This window comes from Eucalyptus grandis, chromosome 4 (assembly GCF_016545825.1).
Source record: "Eucalyptus grandis isolate ANBG69807.140 chromosome 4, ASM1654582v1, whole genome shotgun sequence".
Classification (NCBI taxonomy): domain Eukaryota; kingdom Viridiplantae; phylum Streptophyta; class Magnoliopsida; order Myrtales; family Myrtaceae; genus Eucalyptus; species Eucalyptus grandis.
Window position 1 is genome coordinate 13,365,979 of NC_052615.1, and position 22,972 is coordinate 13,388,950.

Consider the following 22,972-nt stretch of genomic DNA (forward strand, 5'->3'; position numbering starts at 1 on the left):
AATTAAAAAGTCTTAACACGTAAAGCAATCCGTTTTTTTTTTTCTTCTTTTAGCTTTTTGGGGCCTCTCCTTTTTCTTTTTTTCTTTTTTTACATTTTTTTTGGCTTTTCGATTTTTTCATTGATGAAGCTACATGCACTCTTCGCGCATGTTCAAGGTCGGCTTAAATCGACGTGATTGCACCTAGGACGCAATTACCATATAACATCTCAATTCTAAAAATATAATAAAATTGGAAGTTAGGTCCTGCTACTCTGCTAGCATAGCAAGCCAGACGAGCATCACGAAGCTCTAAAAAAGATAAGAGGGAATTGACAACCAAGCACTCCATATATTTCAACTTCGGCAATAATAAAATTAGAATGGTATATAAAAAATATAATCAACAAAGAGTATTTAAAATATATTATCGGTTTACCTTCTTTTTTTCCTTTTGCTTTTACATTTAGATGAATGATACTTCTTGGATCACACTCAATCAATCGCTATCGATAATGCATGTCATCACGATCAATGAGTTGCTCCCGTCGAAACGCATCCCGATGACTATATTCCATTGGCTTAAAGCTAATCAATATTGGCCACATCTGCATTTCTTTTTAATTTTAACAACATCGAGCATTCAAAATTTCGGACGCGGTTAATGTTCGTACATACTAGATAGAGAGATCGCCTTATCCCCTGCATCGAGCGAGATCAACTTGAAAGTAATTGAAATGGAGACGTCGAACTCGAACTGTCGGATGTCCTACGTTTGGAATCGATCGATAGGTTGACGGTCAACATCTCAATTGAATTTTCTAGTCCCCCTCGCCACGACTTGTCAAACAGAAAGTCGGTCAACTGGCCGATTTAATTCCACGAATATCATTTGAAAAAGGAAAAGAAGGTGGAGTGGGGCCCCACAGGGACTCCACCTCACCAACGGAAGCAGCGCTGCTCCCACGCCCGCCGTCGGATCCGATCGAACGGCTCCAGATCACCCCCGAAACCGCGTCTCCCTCTACACTCTTCGTCTCCTTCGTCTTCGTCTATTTATAGCTCTGCGGAACTCCAGCCGATGCTCTCATCATCATCATCATCATCACCGAAACTTCACTTCGCAAAGCTCGCACTCTCAGATTACACTGCTGAAACAATCTTGTCGAGATGGTGTCGTCGAGCGCTCTGATGGCGTCCCTGAAAGCCCTGCTCGTGTCGGCCGGCGCGGTGTCCATCGCCGCCGTCGCCCTCCGAGCCGCCTCCGCTCCATCGACCTCCGCCGACCCTCTGGCCCCTCGGATGCCTCCCGCTCTGGGCTCGCTCCTCTCGTGGTTCAGGCCCCCGTACCTCTTCGTCGTCGTCAACGGCATCATCTTAGCCATCGCCGCCACCTCCAGGTGCTTCCACCGCCCGCAGCCGGAGGCTGCCGCCCCGGAGAGGATCGCGGTCGTGGAGGCACCTTCGCAGCAAGCGCCGCCGCCGCCGCCGGTGGAGGCGGAGGCTTTCGACGAGTACAGGGTTTTCGAGGAGAAGAGAGTGGTAGTGGTGGAGGGGAATGGCGTGGGATTCGGGGGCGGAGATGGATATAACGGCGACTGCGAAGGGGAGAGGAAGGTGGCGTTCGGGAGGTCCGCGTCGACGCCGCGGAAGCGGGCGGACTCGTCGGAGAAAGCTCCGGTTTCGCCGAGGCTCGTCCGCCGGAAAGCTGCCAACGGCGACCGCCTTCAAGGTAAGAAGGGCAAAGTGAGGTGGTATCGATTTCCAGATTTCGCATTACATGCGAGGATGACGGGACTGTGTCTTTTGATATTTCGGTCAACGGATCTATGAATTGAAGTCAATATATTTTTCATGAAATTTATTTTTATTGATGTAATTGACTTTGTATTGTTTCTAGTGGGCAAAGTTTCGAGAAAAGGCTTGAGGAGATCGAACGAGAGCATGGAGAACGTATGGAAAGCAATAGTCGAGGCGGGGGCAGCAAAGCCGACCAAGTGGCCCATGAAAGTGGACGACGCCGACCATCGGAGCAGCTTGTTGGGGTCGCCGCCGCCGCCGCCGTCGCCGTCGCCTTCGATGCAGAAATCAGCGACGTTTAAGGATCGCGCCATTCAGCTGAGGAAGGAGCTGAGCCCGGACGAGCTCAACCATCGGGTCGAGGCATTCATCAACAAGTTCAACGAAGAAATGAGGCTACAAAAACAGGAGTCGTCAAATCAATTTGAGGAGATGATTAGCCGTGGAACGTAGGGCCATGGAATATGCCATAGGAGTGAGCAAAGTGAAAGGTTTGATGAGAAGAATGAATTTCTTTTTTCTTTTTTTTTTTTTTTTGTGAAAACATAGTGGGAGGAAATGATGATTTTTTCTTTTTTTTCATTTTCCCTTGGGGCCTAAGTTTGTGAAAATTGTTTCTAATAGGTCCAAAGATAGCTATGATTTTTTCTTTGTTCTTAGGATACCAAAACCTTTTTTGGGGGGCTTTTTGTGGGGTTGAAGCGAATTCTTGTACAGGAAAGATGGAAAAACCATATATGTTTATTCAAAGGTAAAATAGAAAAAAATATATATCTTTACTTTCTTTACTTTCTTTATTTTCTTTCTTTTCAACGGTGCAAATTCTTTATTATTTCCTCTATTAATCATCAATTGTCGGTTCTTTATATCGCTTCCCTTCTTTTCTAGTGATGGACCCACGATCAGCAACGAAATGGGCTCCACTCTTTGGGCCTCACCAAATGGTCCATTTTGACCCGACTCCGCTCACATTATATTGTCCAACAAAGGTTAAAGCCCAAAAGAGACAGGAAAATGGCCCAAAAAGTCATAAATATATTACACTTTTACCAATTCAGTTTTAAACATTTTCATTTTTTATCAATTTAGTCCATATGACCAATTTGGTCAAAAATTACTTACATGGATGGCAGACACCAAACGTGGCACTTTTTTAATAATATATTATTAGTATTTTGAATTTTTTATGGTTTTTTCTTTTTCCCTTTGGGTGTGTTTGGGGGGGAAGAGAGGTGAGCCACAAAATCAACACAAATGAATACAACATAACATGTCCAATCTCTCAGGAAACCATAAAAACGAACATGTGAGACGAGTGATGACGACACAAGTGACAAGGCAAACAAGGCGGGCGAAGAGAGGTGAGCCACAAGGTGAGCGGTGAGCAAGGCAAGTGGCCGAGTGAGGTCAAGGCAAGTGAAGGGAATTTCTTTTTTTCTTATCAAATTAGGATAGTGTTTCTTTCTACTTTCTAATTTACACGACAAAGTAAACTACAAAAAGAATAGAGAAGGAGATGCTAGAATTTAGAGTGGACAAAAATAGATAATATATTATATATTATATAATATATATTATGTACAAAGTTTGTTCAGGTTGGACCAATTCTAAATTCTCATAATCGAGGATTAATCCGCACAATGCAAGGTCTAGGGATCCCAGAACCAAGAACCGACCTAATCTCTTAGGAAATTGAATCAAAACCGGCTAGGTTAAGCTAGTCCCGGGTTGACACTGGACCGATGCTCACCCCTAGGTGAGACGGCGCTAAGGTCGCACAACTTCTGATAACCTAGGCTAGGTGATGCTGAGGGTCGTGTGACCTTGATGGAGCGCGACATCAATGACCCAGATTGCAGCAAACATGAATCTTGCAAACCTAAATCTCGACAAACACAGATGGTGCGACCACAGATCTCGCCAACCCGAATAGTGCGAACCCAAGTCTCAGAAAACCTAGATCTCAGCGAACCCAAATCTCAACAAACGTAGATCGTGTGAATCCAAATCTCAACGACCCTCAAAGACCTTCGACAAGCCTTGTGGATCGTTGAGGGTCAAATAGAAATACATAAATATTAGGGATGGAAAAGTTTAAAGTAAAATTTTCATTAACCCTTGAATAACATTCCAAAAATGCTGCAATACAAATATTGGGTATAAGTTGCATTGAGTTAAGGGAGATTGGAAATCCTAAATTTACGTTGAAGGCCTTTGGAATTATTGCCAACGGCCTTCAAAGGTTCAAGGTCCTTTACAAATGTTGAATCAAACACGTTAAGTAATGTGGCAAACTATATGCAGATATATATAAAGCATAAAAGAATTGTATGAATAATTATTTTTAAATTAGGAGTAGCTTTTCCTCTGCCACATTTGTGTTATCCTTTTTTCATAATAAACTATTCACATAATAAAATGTGAAATAGTTAAACACTCAAGATCTTTTGTATTAATTCTAGGACGCAAAGGTTTGAGGAGAAGCACGAGGATATCAAATGAGAGCATGGAAAACATTTGGAAGGCGATACCGGAGGCAAGGGTAGTGTCACCGACTTGGCATGTGAAATTAGACGACACATGGGAAGATAATGAGTGTTAGATCAGTTTCTTAGGGTCACCACCTTCTATAATAATAATAATAATGGCAACATTCATGGATCGGACCAATCGATAATTGCCACTCTTGTTCACATCTTCCATCAAACGGGGAACTGTTGCAAAGTCAGGAGGAGCTAAATCATTAAATCGAAGTGTTCATTAATAGGTTTTATGGAGAAATAAGGTTGCAAAGATAAGAATCGGTAAATCAATTTTAGGAGATGGTTAGTCGTGGGATACAGGACTGCAAATGAGAGGAATCTCTTTTTCATTTTAAAAACATAGTGACAAAAATGATAATTTCTTATTCATTTTCCTTGGGACCCAAGTTTGTGAAAATTTATTTTAAAGAGTCATCTACAGTTGGGTCCAAAGACAGCTGGATTCCATATGACTGTTAGGGCTTTTGTGGCGTTGATGCAAATTCTTGTACAAAGAAGATAGAAAAACCAGATTTGTTGATTTAATGGTGGATTAGGAAAAAGGAATATCTTTATTTTCTTCATTAATCATCACTTATCAAATAGATTCCTTGTCCTAGTGGGGTTCAAATGTAAATTAAAATTATGGCATGCTTTGCGTGCCACGTGCATTTTGTTGATAAATTTCAGTGGGTTTTCTTATTTAGGTAGTGGGTGCCTTTTGAATTTAAAAAAGTAGTGAGTTGTTTTCCTATTTTCGAAGGTTTTACAGTTTTAGTTTTTAAAAACAGTTATATAATGAGAAAAGTAAATTAAAGTGGGGACAAAAGATGGTATAGAGAATGCAAGGACAATTTCGAAAGGCCAAAGCGAGACAAAAGGGGTCCCACTCTTTGGGCTTCACCATTTGGTCCATTTTGACCCAAATCCGCTTGGGTTATAGTGTTTAACAATAGGTTAAGCCCAAGAAACTTTAGTTTCTAAGGGTGCATACGGTATCGTTTTTGTTCTCATAAATAATTTTTTCTAATTTTATTCTTCTTTTGTTCTAATTTTATTCTCTAGGCAAGTTTTTGAGTAGAAAAATGCGTTTGATAACTACACAAAATTTTTAATTTTAAAATAAATAAATAAAAACATAAATGCATTTTCTACGATCCTATAAATTCTATTCTATTTTTTTTTTCATTTAATTATAAAAATATCATAGGAAACTTAACAATTCATGTTTAAATAAAACTGGAATTTGATAAGGATTTAACTTATTAATATTTTCTAATATAGCCTTGAAAAATCAAACTTAATAGTTAGTCAAAGATGGATGGTCGGAAATAACAACAAAGAATCTCGCTGGTTTATAACTCGCAATATGAAGAGGTCGACAATAAATTTTTGGGCATTACAATAAAAAGATGCATGGACCTTTTGAGCTTTTTTAACTGCAAGAAGAAAAGCAAGCGTTGCTTGGTGCAATGTGCAAGGACTAAACAACTGATGATAAAGGCAATCCTAAAGTTAGCAAACTCATCAAACATTCAAGTAAATAACATCGAAAATCAATGGAACATGTGCTTATTTAGGGATGTGCCAATAAAATAAAATAAAAAACTGCCTGAAGCCAGACTAGACCAAACCAGAATCGGTGGTTCCCATGGTAGCTAGTCCAGTTCTCACTTCCAATTTAGCGAAACAAGTGAGTATTAATTTGGTTCCCAATTCCAGCATAAAACCACCCCCACCCAAACCGTACCGATATATACATATATATATATATATATTTGAAAAAAAAAAAAAAATCCCATCTTAATTACTTAATTATTTTGTAGTTTTTCAACCAAATATATATGTATATATATGTATATTTGTAGTTACTGGACATCATTAACTAATTTTGCCTCTTGAGTTTGTAATAGGATTAACCCCCTTACTTCTTCTTTTTTTCATTCTAATAATCCATTTACTTGCTTTCTCAATTAAAACAAAATAAATAAACGAAGAGGAAGGAGAGAACTTATTAGAGATGTCCTTAAATGTTGTGGTATTTTTGTCATCATGGTATGAAATTAAGAGCCAACGGCTCATTTTAATAATATAATTAAGTTTCTCATTAGCCATTTCCATGATTAAATTAGGTTGACATTGAAAAAAGATGGATCAAGCAATTCATGTTTTAACTTATGTGGAGGCTAGGACTTTTAATGTGGAGTCTAATTCTCCACGTGTTTCCAATGTCAAGAAACACTAAGTGGACTTTACCATGACCTTCAAAGACATTAAGTTCTTAGTTAATGAGTATTGTCTATTTGTTCCACCCTATAGTTTTCAATAATTAATCAAAATCAATGGCTCATAGTTTAACTCAAATATAAGGCCGCACAAGCTTTGGGGTTCTAAATAGCAACTAGATTCATCACGATATCGTTCATTTTGTAGGGGTTGGGGACCGGTTCTATGGATCTACTTGAGAATTGGATTGGATCGACGGTCTAGCTCCCCAGTGGATTCATAGAACCAACGAATGGGTCTCAGTTCCAATTTTTTGAATCGATTCTTAATGGGTAGTTCCCGATTCCAAGATGGGAACCGTTCACCATGATTATGCTCACCCCTAAGCTTATTCAACTGCTATAAACACAATACAAATGGTAATACAAAAGATTTGTTCATAGCCATTTAATTTTATATTAAAACAGAATTGCAAATGATCTTAAAGGATATCTAAATAGAATCTTAAAGGAAGAAGATATCTTTTTTTCAATAGAGTTGCCAAGTTGTTGCAACCTAGCATTGTCTTTAAGACAGAATGGCATTTAATAATTCATATGGTAAAACCCAAAGATCCTATTCAATTTTAAATCTGATTTTCAGAATATTTTCACTTTTTTTTATGCTAAACTAATTCTAAACTGGAATTAACACTAAAATATAGTAAAACTACTCAAATTTTAATTTCTAAATTTTTCCCTAAATTTTTGAATATTTTGCTATTTTAATCCAAAAAATGGGGACTCAAATCAAGTCAATAGACTCGGTCCAAATGTGGGCCCAAGCCTTGTGTCAATTATGTAAAGACAAGAATTAGGTTATGTTGAGCTTGTTTTTCTAAAATGATATTGTTCCTCTTTATGTTCACAAAATAAACAGATATATTTTTACTAAATTTTTATTTATGTTCCAAATGTAATAGAAAAATTAATTGACTGTAAGTAAAATGGATTTTGTTCTTTTTCTATTCTGGAAAAAAAAAAAAAAATAAAAAAACATTATCAAATGCGCTCTAATTGTATAAAAAAGAAGTATTTAGTATAAAGTGATTTGTCTAAGTATTAAGTATAGCAAGACAATATTAAAGCAATACGTTAAATGATGCGACAAACTATGAGAAGATAATCTAGCAATTTTTGTAATGATATGCCAGATTTCAAGGTAGAACTAACAAATTATGTCTTCATGTCGTATCAAATTTAGGTCGAATCTAAATGCGACACACGTATCAATCATGCCACAATCGGAACCTAAAGCGACCAGTGCATTACCCAATTTCATAAAACGGCACATTTAATCACTCAAGCTATGAACTCTTATGATGAGTTTTGAGAAAATGTGTTAAGATATGTGTAAACGTGGCTACATGCATCTAAACATGTCCTATAAGTACAAGTAGTGTTTTGAGACATGTGACTAGGCACGTTCTAAATGGATTAAAAGGATCAACACGGACATGACACGTTTACAGCTCATGCATGAATGACCGTCGTAAAAGAGACACTAGAATAAATCCATGCCACGCATGGGATAGGTTTTGTACATAGAAAGGAGTATAATGACCTTACTGTCATTACAAATACTTAGCTTTTCTAGCAAAAGAGAGATCACATAATTATCTCAAAAATTGAGACACAACATTTAATTTTTAAAGTCTACTATAACCTTGCAACAACATGTCACACGAACGAAAATTAAAGCTTGTTTCTTTCGTGAAAAATAAATAATTTAAAAAACATTTGTATGAAAATGATTGGTATATCACTAATAAAATTGAATGATTGAAAAATATTTTTTACTATTAACGAAAATGCCGAGACATAAATGGTTATTGATAATGAATATAGTTTTTATTGATTGATCATTTGAAGTGATACGAGAGACCATTTTTAAATTAAATATTTTTCAAATCATATTCACGAAACCAACAAAACTTAAATCCAAAAAGCGTATATATGCCAATAAAAAGAAAATTTAGTGATGATGATATCGTGCTGGTTAGGGAGGCCCAGGAGGCCCCCCCTTCCATGACATCACAAGGCATCAGATTTGTCTCTAATTTCTGGCCGCCTAATCTCAAACCAACACGGTTCTTTTTCAGCCATGAAGACGCGGACGAATCAGGAACCAGAGCGGACACCATCACGACTGGATCTTAGAGAAGACCGAGCGACGGAGTGGGATTAGAAATGCAGCGCCAGTTGCCTTTCTCCATCAAGGAGGAGATGCTGATGAAACGAGGTTATAATAAGATAAAAGAAAAGTAAGAAAAAGAAGGGAAGAGATCAGATGAGATCAGATTAGGGAGAAGCGAAAAAGGCAGAGCAGCCTGGTTTAGGGTAGAGACGTCAACTTCAGAGGAACCTCGAACGCCACCATAACCCTAGTGACAGCAACAGACAGAGAAAGAGAAAGAGAGAGAGAAGGAACTTCGCCCTCAATGATGCATCAGCTTCCCTCCTCGCCTCACCGCTCAACTGCTACACGCAGATGGCGTAATCCTCCAATCATAGCTCCCATCCAACACGCTATCTCTTTCTCTCTCTGCCTGCCTGCACAACGACGTTTTTTAGGTACAGCGCGATTGATGGAGGGGGCGGGTCTGCCATTAAGGACGACGCTATATAGCAGCCAGCCTCCTCCACCTCCTCCCTCCTTTTTTTCTTTTGATTTTTGTGTCGTAGCTGTCGCGCGGCATGGTGTGTGTTGACGTCTGAAGACAAAGTGGGTTTTGATTTTCAAGGAGTTTTTAGTGCGTCGTCATGATTAAAAGTGAGTTTTTTCAAAGATGGCTTTCGAACCAATACCACTACACACGTTATAAAGTTGGCATTCGTTAAAAAAGAACGAATCAAAGATGAGATTGCGTTGTGCCATGCTCTAATGCCATCTTCCGTCTTATTTTCAAGACTGTGATATGTGTTCATCTAATTTATTGTCTTCTCCATACTCGATCCATTCCCTTTGTTGCTTTTTCTACCGTCATATGGGGCAGGACGGACCGGAGCAAGTCCCTAAAAGGATTAACAGAGGAAATGGGTGGGAGATCCTAGGATGCTAGACCCGCGTTATCTTTTTATTTTCTTTTATGTCGAAAAGAAAAAGATAGATAAGGAATTAGGAAGCCTAAAAAATTTTTGGAGGGAAGGGAATTGTGGGTGTGAAGGAGGTCGTGGAAGCGGGCGGCGGCAGGAGGTGCAACGGAGGTGACGGGCGGAGGAGAGAAAGGAAGGGAGAGGGGTTAAGATTTTGTATTTTATTTGACTTCGATAAACGCGGATTTAATGTCCAAATGTCACTATCCGATCACTATTCAATGCTTCATTTAAAATGCCCATTTCACATCCAGCTTGAAGGCACTACTCAAATAAAATTATAGAGAAAGAAATCAAGCTTTCAAACTTCTTAACTCTGTTTGATCAGCGAGCAAGTTACACTCAATTTTGTATGGGGTGATTATAAAAGAAAAGAAGAGATTTTAGATAATTATTAGAGAAAATGAAAGAGATGATTTTTAAAAATTGAGTTATAAAGTCGTTTCAACGCAATCAAAAGAAAAAAAGAAATATTGTAACTTTATAAGTGGATAAAAAAAAACGAATTTGGGAGCCCAAATGAAGGAACCATTCAATTTTACCTTCATTCCTTTCCTCATAAAAATTGAAAACATTCCACATTTTTTACTTGCATTTCCCCTCTTCCCAGATACAGCTTTAGTGTGTCCTAAGAGAGAGCTTCAAAATGTAAAAGCCATTACAGCAAACTCTTTTTCCAAAGTTCAAACACGTCTATATCATTACGTTGGCATAATTTGTCCATCTTGGCTTTAAGTCGGTTGGATTAAGTATTTATAAAATCAAACTCCACCATCCAATACTCAAAGCGCTTATCAACTGAACTTTTATTTTTTTCACTCTTCTCTCAATCTAAATCTTTCAACAAACACACTTTATCTTTTCTTTTCAACCTCGAAACACCCAAAACATCCACATACAATGTTTTTCATATCTTTTTGAAAGTTGGACAGTACAAAATAAAGGAGGCTCTGAGCATGCAAAATCGAGTCTTTATCTTCTATTCTTAAAAAACAAATAAACAAAAAGAACATCGTCCATTCTTAGAAAAAAAAAAAGAAAAGAAAAGTGAAAATCGCAAGTCCTCCTCCCCAGCTTGCCATCTCCATCTCCATTTCCCTCTCCTCCCCTCTCCATCTCTCTCTCTCTCTCTCTCACGAGATACACAGAGAGCTCAACGACACCCGAACCCGCGTCCTCTCTCTTTGTAAGCCATTTCCTCTCTCTCTCTCTCTCTCTCTCTTTCCCTCTTCGTCACGCATCTCTCGAATTCCTATATTTGAATCTTTTGGGTTCTGTATGCCCCCCGATTCATTGTCGTCTTCGAGCTTAGTACCGTGTGGGGTCGTCCATTTTGACTTCGTCGCCACGGCGATCTTCAGTAAACGGTCCTTTCGCTTTGGACATGCGGGTTCGATCTAGGGTTTTCTCGGGTGTTTCCTGAGGTTTTGGTTTCACCGATCGTTGGTTTTCGATTCTGCGGAGTCATGGGTTAGACGGGTGGTCCTTCCCCTCTCTTTTGATTCTGGGTTTCCTGTAAATTTCCCATCTTTGTGCGCGTTTCCGATGGTGGTCGTTGACTCGTCGAGATTTTCGTGCTTTGATTTTCTTATTGCGAAATGCCCAAGTTTTCGTTCTTTCGTTTTTTGATGTCTTTAATTGTTTTTTATGTTAAAAGAGGGAACTTTGGTTGATGATCTTGGTCCCCCATCGACCCAGTACGATGATTCGTATCTTGGGTCTTCGTAAATTCCGCTGTTTATCTCTCTGCGATTGTTGCTTTGTATGTATGCTGTTTATGCAATGTTGGGTCGAGCTCGAAAGCTTGAATTAGCTGATTTTGTCGTAATGGCTGTTCAGTGAAGAAGGTTTCTTCTCTTTGCGCGTGTCCCGTTCCCTTCTCCAATCCTCCACACCGTCCCGAATCCGTAATTCCCTCCCTCGATTACCCGGTTCCATACACACTCACCAGTATCTCTCCGAGAAATCGATCATGGAGGTCAAGCTATGGAATGACAAGCGCGAAAGGGAGATGTACGAGAATTTCGCCGAGCTGTATGCCATCATCCGGACCACCGAGAAGCTGGAGAAGGCGTATATTCGCGACACCATCTCGCCTTCCGAGTACGAGACCAATTGCCAGAAGCTCATCGCACATTTCAAGACGCTGTCCTCCACCTTGAAGGACACGATCCCCAGCATCGAGCGCTTCGCCGACACGTACAAGATGGACTGCCCGGCCGCCATCAATAGGCTGGTGGTCTCGGGAGTTCCTGCCACGGTGGAGCACCGTGCCGCCGCGGCTGCGAGCACCACCACGTCGGCTGCCATTGTCGCAGAGTGCGTCCAGAACTTCATCACGGCGATGGACTCGTTGAAGTTGAACATGGTGGCAGTGGATCAGGTCCATCCTTTGTTGTCCGATCTCTCGACCTCGCTCAGTAAGCTGACGATATTGCCACCGAACTTTGAGGGGAAGATGAAGATGAAGGAATGGATTTCTAGGCTTTCCAAGATGGGGGCAGCAGACGAGTTGACAGAGCAGCAGTCTCGGCAGCTCCACTTTGATCTGGAGTCTTCATACAATTCATTCATGGCAGCATTGCCTAATGCCGGTACTTGAGTGTGCTTTATTAAGTTTGTTAACCAAATTGATTTTGGTTTTTACCTCTCTATTCGCAAGTGCTCTCTGGTAGATAATTCTTCATATTGTTGCTGTTATGTGATTGGATCGAATTGGAGCTTGAAAGGGTTGTTGATTCTGCGATTGTGTGCGTTTTGATAGTGATGGTATTTTGATTTCGCTACTGTAAGAATGAGAATTCGGCCTTATAAAGATTTGGATCTGTCCTTTATATTCGGTTTACAATGTCCGGATGTGTGTATAGACTGGAAGTGAAACAGGAAATAACCTTATGTTAGCTGAGCTGGGTCGATCCTCATATACTCTTCGAGGTTCTCTTTTGGCCATCATCCTCTTCAGGATCGACTTATTTGTTTTAGAATTGATCAGTCGGGTATGTCGTACCAGTTTTGTTGATTGGCTCTATCGGAAAATCTGTAGTGATCTCGCAGATCACTTTATCTGCTTCTGGAACATAATTTTGAGTTATCAATCCACGGAAAGAAGTCAAATAAGATTGATTGATGCGCTCATTGAATCGGATAAGCCCTGGCATTTCCTAGCTGGGAGCAAGATGGGAGAAAGTGAAAGCGAAATAGGACCACGTTCGAGTAATGGAAAGACGACGCTTCCCTTTCATCCTCAACCATCGAATACATCTAGTGCTGTCTGCGACACCTCAATCCCTCCTACTTGCATTATGCCGCTATCTCTAATGAGACCGAATGTGATTAGGCATATGAAGCTTTCAGTTCTGGGAAATCCTGCATCCTAACGATTTGTGTTATGAGCATCATGAATTGTAATGTCCCTGTATTGAATCAGTTTGGAACAGAGTCTAATTTGTCACGACCGGTGAGCTGGGAGTTTCGGCATCGAGGAGGGTGGGGGGGTAGGTTAACCAAGAACAGCTTCGTTCATCAGTAAAGTTTGTGTCACGCTCGAGTAGGTACCTGCTTTATTCCAAGCAACTGTTCATCAATCACAAGAAGATCTTGACATATGCATTCGACAAACACAGGATTCTTACTAGCGTCTCGTGAACATGCGGCGCGGTTGATCTTGTAGTTAGGGGGTTATGCAGTTAAATCGATGCAGGAAGTCAACATGTATTCTTAGGCAAGAAAGGGGAAGAGAGAGAGAGAGAGAGAGAGAGAGAGACCAAGTCAACTTTGACAACCCAATCCTCCGAATTTTCATGAAAGACAGGACGCCACATGTTACCCCAGGAGCAACCAATGGAGATGCTCAGCTTTCTTGAACGGCTCTCATATGTTTCTATAGCCCCAAAAATAACCTCAACCCCCTCTTGTGTTGCAACTCTAACCTCAAACCCCAAAAATCATGGAAAGCTCGTATGATGCACGGATTTGCTGGTGGGTTTGATTGTTCTGCTGTTTGCCACCCCCTCCCATCCTTCCGTCATAAGGGAAAACAGAAAGATCTTCAAGACATTGAAGCAGATGATGATTCTCTTGACCATTAGCGTTTAGGGTTCCTTCGTGTCCTTGCACCAAAAGCAGAAGGGAAAGGGGATAATTGGCAATTATCCAAAGGGAGATTAAGAGGAGGAGAAGCAAAGTTTAGTCAAGATGAACGATCTATTCTCCGGCTCGTTCAAGAAATACACGGACCTCAAGCAACAGAACTACCTCGACGAAATGGAGGCTGGAAAGGAGACGGTGAACCTCGAAAAGTTCTTCGAGGACGTCGAGAACGTGAAGGGGGACATGAACCAGGTCGAGAAGCTGTACAAGAGGCTGCAAGAGGCCAACGAGGAGAGCAAGACCGTCCACAACGCGAACACGATGAAACAGCTCCGGTCCCGGATGGACGCCGACGTCGGGCAGGTCCTCAAGCGGGCCAAAATCATCAAGGGCAAGCTCGAGGCCCTTGAGCGGTCCAATGTGGCCCACCGGAGCATACCCGGGTGCGGGCCCGGCACATCGGCGGACCGGACGAGGACGGCGGTCGTTGGCGGGCTAGGGAAGAAGCTCAAGGACTTGATGGATGACTTCCAAAGCTTGAGGGCCAAAATGAATGAGGAGTACAAGGAGACGGTCGAGCGGAGATACTTCACGATCACGGGGCAAAAGGCGGACGAGGAGACGATCGAGAACTTGATCTCGAGCGGCGAGAGCGAGAGTTTCCTGCAGAAGGCGATCCAAGAACAAGGGCGAGGCCAGATTCTCGACACGATATCGGAGATTCAAGAGAGGCACGACGCCGTGAAGGAGATCGAGAAGAACTTGCTCGAGCTGCACCAAGTGTTCTTGGACATGGCCGCGCTCGTGGAGGCTCAGGGCCACCAGCTCAACGACATCGAGTCGCACGTCACTCACGCCAACTCATTTGTGCGGCGGGGCGCCGGCCAGCTCCAGGAGGCGAGGGAGCACCAGAAGAGCTCCCGGAAATGGACGTGCTACGCGATAATCCTCGTCATCGTCATCATCGTCATCCTCTTAGTGCCGCTTTTAAAGTCATTCCTGCCAATCTAGAGGGAAACAAAGCAATGTGGGAAAATCAAAGAAAAAGTTCAGTTCCTAAGCTTGAGAAGTGAAACATAGATTTTGCAGGAATTTTTTGAACTCCATCGTGTTGCCATGATCTAAAGGGAAAGATTCTTCTCCTCAGAAATAGAAGTGAACGTGATAGTGCAGAGATTCATTTTTCATCTGCTGTAATGAGAACAAATGGTTTTGAGGTTCTTGAAGTTAATCCAGAACGCGAATTGTTCAAATGCGTTTATGATGCATTTGCATTATAAGGATGATCACCCTTAATAATTCAATTGCAATTTAAAGTGATGGCCACATTTATTATTTCTTCGTTTTCCACTTATAATCCAGTTACCATAAGTAGCTTTTTCACATACTTTTGTTTTTCATGCTCCGTGCCATATTATCTCACCAATAATAGGGAAAAAAAGACATTCTTTGATGTAATGACATATCTATTATTTGCCCCTCTTATCTCAAAAGCCTACTTACTTGATGAACTTCTTATTTTTTTCTTTTATTTCATTTGCATAATATGTGTGTGTATGTGTATATATATCAAGTCTCTTTATTTACCATATTCACAAATTTATCTCTTTTCCTGATTATATTGGCGAGATCTTTTTACACACAACATGTAAAATGTTAAAGGAATATTTATGAATATACTGAAAACATTATGCATAATGAGATATCTTAATATTCTTTCGCAAACCATTCATTCGTGAGATTAATTTTGTCAATCTAAAATAACCATATTTCACTAGCTTTTTCAAAAAAAAGAAAAAAACTTCATTTATGCAATGTTTTGATTTAGTTGAATTTGATCTTTTAAAAGTTCATGTTGGAGAACGTAACTGTGATTTTATTATAATCTTCAAAAAAGTTTTTTTTTTTGCTTCATTTGGTCATTTCATTATATGTATATGGTGTATGTATATAAAAGAAGAAAATCGATAAGAAGGGGTTTGTTGGTGATATATACAATAAAGTGAAAATACTGAAAGAAAAAGAAGTCATTGTGTTGAAAAGATGTCTATGTTAAAAAAAAATTAGACTTTACTTGAAAATATTCATAAATTTGCTCGACATCAACAACATAGAAAAGGACTACATTTTTTGAATTTTCTCTTTTGACAAAACTAGTTTTTATGTAAATAATACTTAACAATAAATAAACATAATGCCTATACTATACATCAGAAATCTACAATTAACAAAAACTAAATACACGAAATTATTAATTATGGTAAGTACATTTTACACACACATATATATAAAAGGAAAGTATATAAATTTAAAACTGCTACTTTAAATTCCAATTGAATAACTAAGGGCAATGTGAATATGATGTTCTCAATGTAAATTCCAATTGGGTGAAAACTGGATGGATTTAGTCATATGAGGAGTGAAAAAAGTGCAGACATAAATGTGAATATGATGTTCTCAATGTGTGGATAAACTAATCAGCTTGCAAAATGTTATAACATTGGGATCTAATTTACTTTAAAAACCATGGAGATCCCATGGATTCTGTAATCCAATTTTTGAAAAATTGATCAATGGGGAGTGTCACGATGTGGGCAATATGTACAAGCTTGATCACCAAAAGACATCACCACGACCAATCCATACGAGCATGTCCAAAAGTAAAATTAGAACAAGAAAAATTTAATAAAGTATATCCAATTTCGAGATAAAGCAAATGACCCGTCCAGATCCCAATTCATCTCCCGAGACAAAAGACGATCAAAGGCAAATAGTTGGGCTTGTTCCATCTCAAAACTATATCAAATTAACCTTATCGGATCAGTTCCGGGATGACCCGGTCTCATAGAAAGAGGCTGCTAGGCTCTTCAAAAATTGTTTTATTTTTTTCTGAGTTTTGTGGGTTCTCACAAAAGAGCCTGGTAAGCTCCGACCAAACAATACAAACCCCAAAAGTGGAATGTCGGAACTCAAAAGATTACACTTTGATATAGTAAAAACTAAAAAACCTCTTCTTGAACGTTTATTTTATAACAACTTACCCATTCTTAGTTCTTGTTATCTCAAACGCTAACTTACTTGATGAACTTGTTACTTTTTAATTTCATTAGCCTAAAATATATATCAAGTCTCTTTATTTACTATATTAAATAATTTATTTTTTCTTATTATTTTGGTGAGATAGTTTTATATGGGATATGTGAGATGTTAGAAGAATATCTAGAAATACACTAAGAACATTATGCATAATGAGATATCTTGATATCCAAAATAACCATATTTCACTAGCATTAAAGAAAAAATTCTTAATCTATGCAATGTTTCAATTTAGTGAAATTTCATCTTTTAGTAGTTCATGTTGGAGAATATCACTGTGATTTTATTACACCAAAAAAACCAAACTCTACCTTATATATGTATATAAAAGAAGAAAATCAATAAAAAGGGATTTAACGATGATATACATAGTAAAAGTGAAAATATTAATATTATGAGGTTCCCCGGGTCACAAAAAAAAAAAAAGTGAAAATATTAAAAGGAAGTCAATGTGCTGAAAAGTTGTTTATGTTAAATTTTTTTCTAGACGATACTTGAATATATTCACAAATTTAGGATTGCGTTTCTTGGAATTTTCTCTTTTCAACAAAACTATTTTTTAAATAAGAATATCTAACAATAAATAAAACATAATGCCTTTACTATACATTAGAAACCTACAATAAACAAAAACTAAACCTGCAGAATTATTAATTATGGTGAGTGCATCTTACATAGGTATACAAAAACTAAGAAAAAGAAAAAATAAAGTAAATAAATTTGGAACCACCACTTTAAATTGCAATTGAATGATTAACAACGATGTTATCTTTTTGGTGTAAGTTGGGTAGATTTAATAATGTAAGGGGTGAAATATGCTCCGGCATAATTGTGAGTATGATTTCCATGTGTGGACAAACTAATCAGCCTGCAAAAAGTAAGAGCATTGGGATCTAATTGCCTTTTAACTTCCTTTAAAAGTCATGTGAATTCTGTCGTTCAAATTTTTGAAAAGTTGATCAATAGGTAGGGAGGGGCATAATGTGGGCAATAGGTACAAGCTTGATCACCAAAAGACATCATCCATTCAAGCATATCCAATGTAAAATTAGAACAAGAAAATTAAAAACAAATTCAGTATGCTTTGTCGAATTAATTTTGTTTTCTAATAAACTATATTTGATTTGAGATAAAGCAAATGTTGTATCCAAATACCAATTCACCTCACAAAACAGAAAACAATGAAAGCCGAATGGTTGAGCAAGTTCGATCTTGAAATTGGATCGAATCGACCTTACTTGATCGGTTTCAAGAAGACCCTGTCTCTATAGAAGAGGTTGCTAGGCTCTTCAATTTTTTATTTTTTTTTTTTTTTTATGGGGATCTCTCTTTGTGGGTTCTCAAGGAAGAGGCTGCTAGGCTCTTCAAAAATTATTATTATTATTTTTTTTTCCCTTCCTGGGTTTTGTGGGTTCTCATGGAAGAGGCTGGCAGGCTCGGCCCAACCAATACGAACCCTAAAACCGGAACCGCGCGCCACCAAACCGGGTCGTCGGAGCTCGAAAGATCGCGCCTTTCTTCAACCAGCGAGGAGCTCGAGCAGAATCCGAAGGTGGGTCGTGGCCGATGTCGGGGAACGAGGTGGAGTTTGCAGACGACGCGAGCCACGACGCCCCCCGCATCCGCGGCCGGCACATCAAGAAGCGAGCCCTCAAGAACAAAGCTCTCGCGGTCGCATTCAACGAGAAAGACCTCAGGTACCACCACGACCAGTTGGCATTAACTATGTGACGTGCTTGTGTCTTCTTTCGCTCGCTTTCGGTAATCCGGAAGAAGGGTGTGCGTGGATTGGTCCGAGCATGGGTTTGTCGTGCTCCCCCCGCGTAGGTTCGACGTCTGGTGTCGTGCTGATCGACCCGGTGACGATGAACGTGCATTGATCCCAGAGCACTTGAGTTTTGAGTTGGTGAGCTGAGGAAACGATGCTGGACATGTGAAATTTGCTCGCTTGAATCTGTTGTCGTGTAATTCCGTGTAGTTGGAACCTCTGTGTGTGTGTGTGTGTGTGTGAGAGGGAGAGAGAGAGAGTGCAGTGCGGTTGTTGTGTTTATGACTTGTAGTTTGGGTCTTGGCGAAGGGACTATGTGACGGGGTTCCACAAGAGAAAGAAGAAGAGGAGAAAGGAAGCGGAAAAGAAGCAAGAAGAGGCGGCACGCCGCAAGCGAATCGAGCAGCGAAAGAAGGTATATGCACCTTGTCAACTTTGCTCTCTCCTCGCCTCCTAGGTTTGAATGTGTTGGTTTTGAATTTTTTTTTATTCGTTTGACGCTTTATGGAATTGAAATTGGTTCGTCCTTTGTTAGTTGGAATCAAATGCAACGGATGATTTTTGAGGTGTGGATCCTAAGAGTGATTTTTTTGTTTGTAGTTCATTCGTCTGTATCAATTCAATGTTTTGCTGAATAAGAGTTACTTAATCGTAATTATGTGAAGGTGTTGATCATGGATTTGCCTTCATGTATGGCACTTACATGGCAGTTTTGCATGTTCTGGGGGAAAGAATCTTCTAAGCCATATGAATCATCTTTTTTGTGTTACCTTTGTTTTTCATGAGCGAGGCGTATCACGTCAAGTAGGCTTTGAAAAAAAGATGAGCAAGGTGGATTTCAAATCCTGACCAAAAACAGAGTGTATTCATGTTCTGATTTTGTGGATTGAGTTTGTAAAACTGAAGTCATGACCAGCATTTCTTTAATTCATTTTAGGACTTTCACAGTATGTCATTCTGTTTTATCCCTATTTTGGAAATAGAGTCCCTTTGTATGCCCCTAACAAGAGAAGAGACCAAATTTGAAACTGATGCCACAACAGAATTTTTATGTCCTCTAACTCTAAGTGACAGTTCTAAACTTTTAAGAGATCAGACTTGTTGCTTTTCAATCTACTCCAAATCGCATTGCTTAGCTTTTCTCTTCCCTGTTACTTGGGTGGATGCCTTATGAGTGAATAGAAATTACAGAATAAAGTAGCCAGCTTGCTCTTTCTTGATCTGAGTCTGTTGCCTTTTAGCCAAAAAAAAAAAGAAGAAGAAGAAGAAGAAACAACACTTGTATGTTAGTATGTTGTTGCAGCTTTTGTATATCACCTCCCTTCATTTCTCTTCACATTCTTATACCTTTTAATTTCAATCTTGATATTCTTCATGTCTGATTTAGATATTTGTTTGGAGGGCATTGCATTGGACTGATTTTTGTTGTATTAGCAACTTTGTTAAATTGAACCTTGCAATTTGTGTTCCAGAGAAAGCTAGAAAGAGAGCTTGCATATTATGATGGAGGTCCTCCCTCCAATGACACTGAACTTGATGAAAACAATGAGCTCTTAGAGAATGATGAGGAAACGGAGCCCCGTATATCTACATCAGGTAAATTCAATTGCTTCGAACTTTGATGAGATTATGTACTGCTTATTTCGAGGATCTAAAGGTCTAATGGACTGCTTTTGTTGTCTTTTGGTTTCCTCATTTCGAGCAACCAATCATGAGTTAATAACTTCAGTGGGTTCTATATAGTTAATTTTTGTCACTCTGGTATATGGTAGGTCATAATTCTTATCTTGGTGATTGATTGATGCTTATCCCTCTCTTATGTACCTTAACTTCATTTGGTTATGAAAGCTCTGTGGTTCTTCTGTATTGTTGAAAGATTAGTCAGTTTGTGGCAAACATATCATGCAGCAGCTTCGCCATTTGTTGATACCACGTGGTCAAATTAACTGATTGTGAATCTTTGTCATCGAATGCATTTTAACCTTCAAAATAAATTTGTTTTCTTCTGATAAGATGCAATGTGGATTTTGGTTTGTCTTACCACCAGACATTATGAAGATCTCCCACAATATACTTTATCCAGGGGATTTTGGCTAATGTGATTTGGTGATGCTGTAAATGGCTGCTTTTGTTCCCTTAACTTGTTGGGTCCAGGTGGATTAAGTATGAGGCATGTGAGATATATGCCATTTGCTAATGCATATTTTTGAAATTTTGGAGGAAAGGAATGGCAGTATATGATAATGGAGACATGAAGGTCACTGTGAAAACAAGTGAGATCGCCCCGGACGAAGAAAATGATCCCATTGAGAAGTCATGGACCAACAAAGCTACTGGAGCTGATAAAGGGCACGGTGTACCTGTGAATAAGAAATCATTCAAGAAAGTGACAAAACATAAATCACAGAGAAAGGTGCAGAATAAGAAGGGGAGAAATAAGGGCAAGAAAAAGGACAAGAAAAAGGACAAGAAGACACGCTAGCTCTTTGTTGCCAGTCTCCATCTAAACCCATGCGAGATTGATGTGGCTGCTTTTGGCTGTATAGAAATCCTGGTGGGGCAAAGGTTTTGTCTACAAGCCCACCAGTTACATAACTGCTAAGTGCCGACCTCCCTTCATGATCATGGATGCATTTCTCTGTAAGCTAGTTTTCCCGGCTGTAGTATATTTCTTGGTCACTTTTCTTCAACAAAATAGTGTATTTAGAAACATGTTAGAACCTTCATCTTCTTTTGTTGGGAAGTCCAATCTAATATTACTTATGCTTCATGCAACATGATGACTAGACGTACTTGGTTAACAAATGCTTGCCGGTTTCCTGTCAATTCTATTGTAGCTTCTGTGCAATAATTAAGAAAGAAATTGGAGGTCTTGCCACTAGGGATTGGAAGGTTGAGATGATAAATCGGTGCCTGCACTCAGTTGCTCAAATGAATGCAATAACGCTATTCTCTGTGCTGTACAAAATGCAATCGGAAAGTGTTCACTGTTGGAGTGTTTGCTCCATTACTTTAGTACACTTTTCCATTGAGGCAACACTGAAGTTCAGTGGCTGAAAGTAAAACCTATATGATCATTCGGACTGATTGCAATTTGCTCTCACGAGGTTGTTTGAACATTCTTCTTGTCCAGCGAAGTAAATCAATCCGTATGGGAGAGGTTATGTTGCTGCCGAGCTTGTTTCAATCTCTACCACACCCTCTTAGCATACACCAACGCCTCTCCATCAGAGGCACTGCCTTCCCACTCCAACCCGGCACGACCACCACCCCTGCTTCGCGTCCGCCTCGACTTGATTTCATGCCCATCACTCTAATATCTCTTTCATGTCTTAATCTCTGTCGTTCTGTGCCAGTGGGAGTTTGATGATGGCGTCACGCCCTCCCCATTCAAGAGCTTGACGGAGCCTCTAGCTCTGAAAATCGGATGCAGGGGCCTCATCTGATTCTGATGGATCGAAGGCGCAGGAGACAGTAGTGCAGCCGTGGTGGCAGCACGACGGTGATGACCGGTGTTTGTGCCATCGAGGCGGCTGAGGTCTAATTTTTCTCTTTTCCAGCCAAAGGTGCATGTAAGGTTGCTGGGAATGTGAGGAATGTTTGACCATTTGTCCGTGCAGCAGCATGACCTCTCCTGAGCCTTAATCCGCTTCCTTGACCAAGCATCCGATTCATAGTACGAATGCCTCGCTCGGCCACTTGTGACTGTTTGGTCATTGGACGCAGTAGTGGAGTTGAGATCACCTGTTCAAATTTGAACATTCCCTCTTCTTGTTAATTTGCCGACCATTCCCTCCCGTTTTTCAATTGTCGTGCAATGCGGTTACATTTACATTGTGTTTAACATGTCGAGTCGAGTCAAGCACATGAGGACGGTGAAAAAGAATATTACGGCCTTTTGAGAAAATAACATTAATGATCCTTAAATTTTGGCTTAATATATAATATGGTCCCTCAACTTTAAATTTGTTCAATATAATCCTTGAGCTTTTAATATATGTTTAATTTAGTTTCTTAAACTATATGAAAATGCACAATGTTGTCCTTGATTATGAATTAATGGGCTGACTCTTTTACATAATTTCATATAGTTCAAGTATTACATGAACATGTTTAAAAAGTTCAAGGATCATATTGAACAAATTAAACGTTCATGAACTACATTAATAAATAAAAAATTCATGGACCACATTACATACATGAGCCAAAGTTCAAGGATCTTTTGTGTCATTATCCTTGGTCTTTTTCACGACAAAAATTAGCCATTCACTTTTGGGGAAGCAGTCATCCATGAAAAGTAAGTTCGACGGTTCTAATATCGGACTTATGTTTGGCACACGACTAGTTTGAAAAATAAG

General features: G+C 39.5%; 4 protein-coding genes across 4 annotated transcripts; all 4 read left to right on the forward strand.

The window, feature by feature from the left end:
- Positions 1–1,072: 1,072 nt before the first annotated feature.
- On the forward strand, positions 1,073–2,562 carry LOC104441070. The gene is made up of 2 exons (XM_010054073.3): positions 1,073–1,711; positions 1,880–2,562. The coding sequence occupies exons 1-2, from the start codon at positions 1,150–1,152 to the stop codon at positions 2,230–2,232; spliced, it is 915 nt and encodes a 304-aa protein (XP_010052375.2). The 5' UTR covers positions 1,073–1,149; the 3' UTR covers positions 2,233–2,562.
- Positions 2,563–10,711: 8,149 nt separating this feature from the next.
- LOC104441071 (vacuolar protein sorting-associated protein 28 homolog 1) lies at positions 10,712–12,504 on the forward strand. The gene is made up of 2 exons (XM_010054074.3): positions 10,712–10,847; positions 11,501–12,504. The coding sequence occupies exon 2, from the start codon at positions 11,634–11,636 to the stop codon at positions 12,261–12,263; it is 630 nt and encodes a 209-aa protein (XP_010052376.1). The 5' UTR covers positions 10,712–10,847; positions 11,501–11,633; the 3' UTR covers positions 12,264–12,504.
- A 1,005-nt stretch (positions 12,505–13,509) lies between these two features.
- Positions 13,510–14,888, forward strand: LOC104441072 (syntaxin-124). The gene has a single exon (XM_010054075.3). The coding sequence runs from the start codon at positions 13,856–13,858 to the stop codon at positions 14,759–14,761; it is 906 nt and encodes a 301-aa protein (XP_010052377.1). The 5' UTR covers positions 13,510–13,855; the 3' UTR covers positions 14,762–14,888.
- A 3,409-nt stretch (positions 14,889–18,297) lies between these two features.
- On the forward strand, positions 18,298–21,419 carry LOC104441073 (ribosomal RNA-processing protein 17). Its single transcript, XM_010054076.3, has 4 exons — positions 18,298–18,543; positions 18,924–19,029; positions 20,087–20,210; positions 20,840–21,419. The coding sequence occupies exons 1-4, from the start codon at positions 18,413–18,415 to the stop codon at positions 21,094–21,096; spliced, it is 618 nt and encodes a 205-aa protein (XP_010052378.2). The 5' UTR covers positions 18,298–18,412; the 3' UTR covers positions 21,097–21,419.
- The last annotated feature ends 1,553 nt before the right edge of the window (positions 21,420–22,972 follow it).